Here is a 7,721-nt window from a genome sequence, read left to right as displayed (position 1 = left end):
GAGAGAGAGAGAGAACTATTAATATTATGTTACATGTAAGTGGGAAATGAGATATACAGGCACCGAGGCATAGAGATCCACCATGCCCTACTGGAATGTCAGAGGGGAAGATAAAGGAGAGAGCAGATTGGAGGAGGGGATATCCAATGGGATTTCTATTTTGGGGTGGTGGGTAGGGGAAAAATGGGGAGAAAATTTGTAACTCAAAATCTTGCAGAAATGAATGATGTAAACTAGAAGTTAATAAGGCATTTAATAAAATAAAAAGAGGATTAACTCATTTCAAAGGAAAATATTAATTGAATTTCCTATATGAAATATTACAAGACACTACTCCTGATATTCAAGAATTTTATTTTCTTAAAGAAAGAGTATGTTGTTATAGATTAGGAACTAGGAAGCCTCAGTTTGAGATAGATTTTACCAGTTCCTGAATGTGTCACTTTGAGCAAGGCATTTCATTTCTGAGCTTTAGTTTTCTCATCTGCCAAATGGGAATAATGATGTCTGTCCCACTTCTTTTATAAGGGTCAAATGAGAGAGTGTGTATAAAACTTTAAAGCACTATATAAATGACAGCTTTGATCATTATTGTGCAGTTCTTTTAAAATTGTGTAAGAATATATGTTCAACTAGGTAAAAAAAAGGACTTTTTGCTATTAAACTGCTAAAAGTTATTGAAGGAACAGAAGAATGATGTGATTGAAACAGGTCACATTGAGGGAAATTGTGTTCATGATGCTGGAAAATCAAGGCCAGGAATCTGACAAGTGGAAAAACTATTTGCTCATGTGACACTCTCTCCTTGTTAGCTATCAATAACTAAAAATGGGAGTAGAGAGGACTCATGTACAAATGAATTACATGGCATCTGTTGAGCACAGAGGTGAAGTGAAAGGACTAAACTGTGGGTGGTTAGGGGTAGACTGACCCTCTTGGTGGAGTCTTTCAACCATTGGTATGAGCAGTTAAGCATCTTGAAAAATTCTTCCTTTTACTTTCGTTAAATTGAACCATGTCTGTTTCTCTATCTACTCTGTCCAAGCCTTCAGAAACCAGTCCTTGTTGCCACTGAGAATTTACATGTGGCAGGAAGCATTTATTTGCATATTTCCTTATAAAAATTGGGAATCAGTATGCTCATATAAAGCCTATACATAGAATCATTACCTCTCTGGAATGCTGGGTAGGTTTTGTATTTTATTACTGCTGGGCATGTGACGGTGCCTCGTCTGCGATGTCATGGCTCTCTAACAAGTTACTGTCTTTGTGAGTTTCTTTACCAACCTTGTGATATTTTCTTCTGTTCTGTTTCAGATTCAACATTTGATGGGGTGACCGACAGACCAATCTTAGACTGCTGTGCATGTGGAACTGCTAAATACAGGCTCACATTTTATGGGAATTGGTCAGAAAAGACTCACCCCAAGGATTATCCACGTGAGTGCATGTGCTGCTGGGAAGGTTGGGGAGAGGGAGGGAAGGAAGTGTTTGAAAGTTCAGTATGACTGGAGGCTCAACCAGATAGTCTGTGGAGAGATATGACTGCAGAGAAAAAAGAGGAGCTCAGTTAAGGCCTGTTGGAGTGAGGAAAAGCAACTACAAAATAAATGGTTTAAGGAAAATTGTAATTAATATAATTAAATCAAGCATAACTCAGTACATTTAACTTTTTGCATGGCATTTTCCCAATTAGTGTTCTCAAAATTTGTAACATACAGACACGTGTATATATGTATGTATATACACAGATCCATATATACACACAGAGGCAAAGTCAAGAAGAATGGATTTCTAGTCCTTCTGACACATATTGACTTTATGAATCTGGGCAAGTCACTTAAGCTTTCAGTGTTCTAGACAACTCCCTGATAATATGCCTATAAGTTGCAGAGAAGGGCTTGACTTGCATTGGTAGAGGGGCTTTCCTCATCAGGGAGTTCCCTATATCAATGAAATTGTAGCTCCAGTCCCTATTCATTTCCCTGTAATCATATGTAATATCTATATAAATTTATGATAATTATATAATAATTTTAACCTCCTTTTCCTTTGGGAGATACTCTTATGGACAGTTTCTAGAACTCAGTTCTGAACCCAGAGTTAAATATGAAAAAGTCTCTCGAGACCTAAAGAGTTACCACCAAGCTCCTGTTTCCTAGCACTTGGGCTCTTACTAAGAGCCTTGGGGATTCTTATTTAACTTACAGTTATTATAATCTTGGAAGCCAAGTCCAACCTGGAAGCTTCAGGTTAGACAGTGAGTGGGGAAGTTATTGGATGTTTACTAGCCAAAAAAGTGCTGACTGACATCATAACAGTGAAGGAAAAGATGCAAAACCTAAAAAGTAGGCATAGGACTAACCAAGTGAGACATTTTGTATAACCATTCAGTGTCAAGGTAAATACTTCTCTTTGCCTCAGCATCCCCCCAAGGTATAACTGCACTTTTTGTACAGTATACAAACAGATTTTCATAATGGCAAACTTGTATCATCAGCAGAGGGTTAAATTGCATTCAGGATCCTCTATTTAAGAAGGCAGGAAAGTGTGTAATGTATCTTAGAAAGATTTCCATCAAAACTGCACAAGCTCAAAGTACCGGTGCCCAAAGGGACCAGCTTCAGTTATCCTGGAAAAAAATCACATACATGGAAGAGCTCATTTCCTGATGTGGCTGGATAAATGAGGAGGGATTGTACTTCCTGCTATCTGCCAATTCTTTTTGATGGTTCCACTCTCTTAGCTTTTATGTAAAGCTAGTGGCATTTTAGAATTGTATCCAGATAACTATACACAGAGATTTTCAATTTAAGTGATTTGAAGGGACAACAGAATTGCTCTGTTGTATCCAAACCTCATTAAAATGGAAAAATTTTGCTGCATGTACAGATAGGGAGAGGGAGGAGTAGAGAGTCTCTATTGTTTGCGAGTGGTCAATTTTTTTTCTTGTAGAAAACAAAGGTTAGTTGGTTAGGTCTTTAGAAATAGTACCAAAGAAGGCAGAGTAGTAACCCCTGACAGAGTGAATACTGCTTTGCCTTCTTCTGCCTTCATGTTTTTCCCCTGTGGCAGTATTTTAAAAACCAATTTTCATTTATTTTTAATTAAATTTTATTATTTTTCAATGAACAAGCATCTGCCTTCTCTCTTTCCCACCCCAGCCCCTTACTAGGAAAAAAAAGAAAAAGAAAAGACCCTGCAATGAATGTGCAAATTGAAGCAAACATTTTTAAATACCCCCATTGACCATGCGCAGAAATGCATTTCTCATTTTGCATATTGATTCCAACACCTCTCTGTCAGGAGGTAGGCAGCATTCTGAATCATTAATTACCTGGGATTGTGGTTAATCATTGCACTGATCATATTTCTTTGTGCAGACTTTTACTTTTGCCTCTCCATTATGTGAGAACAATCACTTACTTCTTTCTTTCATAGTGTGTCCTTTCCTCCTCCCTTTCCTTTCTTCTTTTAAGATCATCACAACATATGGGGTGACTAGGAGGTACAGTGAATAGAGTACCAGCCCTGGAGTCAGGAGGACTTGAGTTCAAATCCTGCCTCAGACACTTACTACTTACTAGCTGTGTGACCTTGGGCAAGTCATTTAACCCCAGTTGTCCCACCTTCCCCCTCCAAAAAGCAAAACCAACAACAAAAAAAGATTATCACAACATAACAACAACAACAAAACACTTCCAGGACCTCCATCTTGTTTAATTTTGTCTGTGTCACTTGCTTATATTATAGTTTTTAGGAGATGCTTGTCCCCCTACTCCCTAATAGAATGCAAACATTTCATTTCTATAAAAAACTTTTTTTATTTGCTCACTTAAATTTGTCTTTTTATGTTTATTTCTTTTCATGTTTATATTTTAAACTTTCTACTCAGATTTGGTCTCTCTGCTAGGGATGCTTGGAGGTCCTCTATTTTATTCAATGTTCACCTTGGAGTAAGAGGTATGCTGGAGCCAGCCATAAGAGAAGAAAATATGAAATTTCAATGTGAACATTTGAACCTTGGAAACTGGCAAATGGTGTAGCTTGATTCTTCTTTTGTTGACTGTCTGGACTTAAGAAAGTGATGGAGAAAATGTTACTACTGCAATTGAGCATAAAAGTATGTTGTACATAGGTTTTTTCTAGGGAGATATCTTACAGATATTTTATAGTTTATTCTCTTCTTCTGAGTTTAGGTTTCTGGGTTTCTGGTTATCCCTGGCTTCATAATACTCTCTCTCTCTCTCTTTCATACACACACACACACACACACACACACACACATACATATTTTTTTCAGTCTTTTCAGAAGTCTGCTTTTGGCAACCTGCTGTTGCTTGCTTAGCTGGGAGATCTAGGGGCTGAGTCTGTGATCCTTGCTCCTCTAGGAAATACACCTACTCCCCACTGATGTCCTGGGAGAGGGAACTGGCTCCACATTCTCTGCCCTATTTTTAACATAGTATAAGACCATTCGTACAATTTGATCTGTTCTTCAAAATTTTTGGTGGTTTTATATATTTGTATATTTGAGGTTTAGGGATTTATGCATTTCATTTTACTTATTTTGTGGAGTGTTTCCCTAACTCTCGTACTTGATCTTATGAAGGCTGCCAAATGGTGACTCTCCGGTAGTTCTGGGAGAAGAGCTCTGTTTTGTAAATCATTGATGTTAAATTAATCTAAAATGGTAACATCATACTTCAAAGATATGTGATGTATTAATGACGATGGCTCTTCCTATGCTGGTGCAGATGAAAACAAGGCCGTCAAATGGGGAGAAGAGAACAAAAATGAATAGCAAGGAATTGAAGTCCAAGAAAAGTGAAGAGGTGATAAGAGAGCACCTCGCCACCTCCAATGTGACCAAATTCTCAGGCCCAGATGAGCCATTGAGAGACTAGGAGAAATGACCAGGGAGGTTATGGAACCAATGCTAGAAATATTTGAAAAATCATGAATACAAAAGTGATGTGAGATAGGAAATGGGAAAGTATCTCATGAACTATGCAAAAAGGGAAAGCAGATAGATTCTTCAAGTTATAGGCTTTTGAGTTATTTTTATTGTTGTTATTTCAGTTGTGTCCAACTCTTTGAGATGCCCTCTGGTTTTTTTTTAGCAAAGATACTGGAATGGTTTGCCATTTCCTCCTCCACTTCATTTTACAGATAAGGAACTGAGGCAAACTTGCCTAGGGTCATACAGCTAGTAAGTGTCTGAGGCTGGATTTGAACTCGGGTCCTCTTGATTCCAGGGAAATATTCATTTGCACCATCTAGCTGCCCTTTTGAGTCTTTAATTTCTTGACAAAATTCTACAACTTAGTATTACATGGATCCCTTAGAGATATTCTGAAAGGGAGACTGATCCCTGCGAGCCAGAATAAGTCATACCAGACAAACCTCATTTTCTTTTTTTTTATTTAACAAGGTTAAAAAGGTCAGGTGGAAAAAAAAGCAATATATGAACCAAGAATTACCAGAAATTCAGGCTGGTTTTTTTGGAGAGGCAGAGGCACTAGAGAACAAATGGAAAAGATTCACTGGGATTGTGAAGAAAGAAAGGGAGTTCCAGGAAAAAAAAAAATCGACTTCTAGTTCATTGACTACCCTAAAGACTTTGACTGTGTGGATCAAAACAAAATGTGGCAAGCCATCAAAGAGATGGGAGTACCAGATCATCTTACTTGTTTCCTGAGAGACACCTTCATGCTGGTCATTAATCAACAGTTACAATGAAACATGGAACAACTGATTGGAAGAAGATTGGGAAAAGAATATAAGGCTGTATATTGCCACCTTATTTATTTAACTTATATGCAGAATGCACCATGCAAAAGGTCAGGTTGAGTGAATCAAAAACTGGAACTAAGGTTGCCAGAAGAATTATCAGCAATCTCAGATATGCAGAAGACACAACTCTGATGGCAGAAAGTAAAGTACTAAGAACCTTCTTGATGAGGGTAAAAGAGGAGAGTGAAAAGCTGGCCTGAAGCTTGACATTAAAAAAAAAACTAAGATTGTGGTAACTGGTCCAATAACTTCTTGGAAAATATATAGAGAAAAAAATGGAAGGAGCATAAGATTTTATGTCCTTGGGCTCAAACGTCACTGCAGATGGTGCCTGCCGCCATGAAATTAAAAGACATTTGCTCCTTGGAAGGAAAGTTATGGAAAATCTGGACAGTACTAAAAAGCAAAAAAAAATTGCTTTGTTGACAAAAGGCCATATAGTCAAAGCTGTGGTTTTCCAGTAGTAATGTACAGATGTAAAAGTTGGAGTATGAGGAAAGCTGAATGCCGCAGACTTGAGGCTTTTCAAACTGTGGTGCTGGAGAAGACTTTTGGAAAGCAAGGATATCTAATTAGTCAGTACTTAAAGAAATTAATTTGGACCACTCATTGGACAAATAACAAAGTTGAAGCTTAAATACTTTGGCCATATAGCAAGAAGACAAGACTCCTGATGTTGGGAAAGATTGAAGGCAAAAGGAGAAGAGGACAGCAGAGGATGAGATGAATAGTGTCATGAAAATAAACATGAGCAAAGATGACATGGATAGATATTGTCATGGAAACAAACATGAACTTGGATAGTCTTTGGGAGATAGTGGAAGCTAGAAGGGCCTGTGTACTGTGGTTCATGGGGTCATGAAGAGTTGGATGTGACAATGAATGACTGTATTAGCCACAGTAGCACACAGGGTGGGCTGGTAGCACAGGTTCTTTGATCTCTTTCTAAAGGAAAGACAGTTTTAAAGGGGTTAACAATCCTACTTTTAATTACATTCACTAGTTCAGGGGAAAGGTCAGCACCACGAACTTGGAGAAGATACAAGCAGAGAAATTAATGCAAAGACAGGGCTCCAACTGTCTGAGTAAAGTAATATTGCTATATGATTTACATACGTCACTGGATTGAGAAAGCACAGATATCTAAGTAGTTGGGGGGAGGGGCTCCAAACACATGGCTACCCAGAGTCTCTACCAGGAAATCAAAAGATCCTTCTCCAGAGCAAAGTCCCAAAGTAAAATGCCAACCTCCCAGAATATATAACAAAAACTCAGCCCCTGATTGGCTCAGATCCTATAGCATGAAACCTATGTGCCTCAGCACAGCTGTGAATTATCAGGGTTCAAAGGAGATCAATTCTTCAGATGTTCATAATTTAGCCTGAGCCTGGGAAACTGAACTCCAAAAAGAAAACAACAAAAATCCCACCTTACCTGCAATTACAATGAACAACATTCAGTTAGGAGAAGGCCTTAGAGTATACTTATTTTGGCAAGGGATTTGACCAAGTTGCTCATGAGCTTCACGGGCAAGGCAGAGAAACATGGGTTAGAAGATAGAATAGTCAACTAGATTTTAAGCTACCTGAATGACAGCACCCAAAGAGAGAGGATCCATTGGCCAATGCCAACCTGGTGAGAAACTTCAGGGAAATCTCAAAAGGATTTTGTCCTTTTTTGGCAACACTTTTTTAAAAAATAAATGATAAGATGAAAGTGTAAATGGGGTGTGCATATCAGATCTTATGGAGCAAAAATCTCTAGTATTGATAACTAATACATTGGAAGATAGAATTGGGAAATGAATGATCTTGATAGATTGAAGTGATAGACTGAATGTGGTAAGCTGAAAGTTAATAGGGAAAAACAAAGTTATATACTTGCACATGCACACACACACACACACACACCCATACACACCCATA

The 7,721-nt window shown here is 38.1% G+C and overlaps 1 protein-coding gene and 1 long non-coding RNA gene across 2 annotated transcripts in view; one reads left to right on the top strand and one right to left on the bottom strand.

The window, feature by feature from the left end:
- Positions 1-7,721, top strand: part of SPON1 (spondin 1) — a 414,385-nt gene that overhangs the window by 195,090 nt on the left and 211,574 nt on the right. Inside the window, exon 5 of the mRNA XM_069072920.1 lies at positions 1,318-1,440. Within this exon, the coding sequence (XP_068929021.1) occupies positions 1,318-1,440 (123 nt within the window). The remainder of the gene's footprint in view (positions 1-1,317; positions 1,441-7,721) is intronic.
- Positions 1-7,721, bottom strand: part of LOC138149785 (uncharacterized) — a 93,293-nt gene that overhangs the window by 10,517 nt on the left and 75,055 nt on the right. The window contains exon 3 of the long non-coding RNA XR_011165419.1: positions 1,425-1,545. This is a non-coding gene — a long non-coding RNA (uncharacterized lncRNA). The remainder of the gene's footprint in view (positions 1-1,424; positions 1,546-7,721) is intronic.

Source organism: Petaurus breviceps, unplaced genomic scaffold (genome assembly GCF_028583685.1).
Source record: "Petaurus breviceps papuanus isolate PSGF00001 unplaced genomic scaffold, PetGlider_PUasm1.0 140, whole genome shotgun sequence".
Classification (NCBI taxonomy): Eukaryota; Metazoa; Chordata; class Mammalia; order Diprotodontia; family Petauridae; genus Petaurus; species Petaurus breviceps.
The sequence above is the reverse complement of the archived record's forward strand: the minus strand, read 5'-3'. Positions and strand labels throughout refer to the sequence as shown.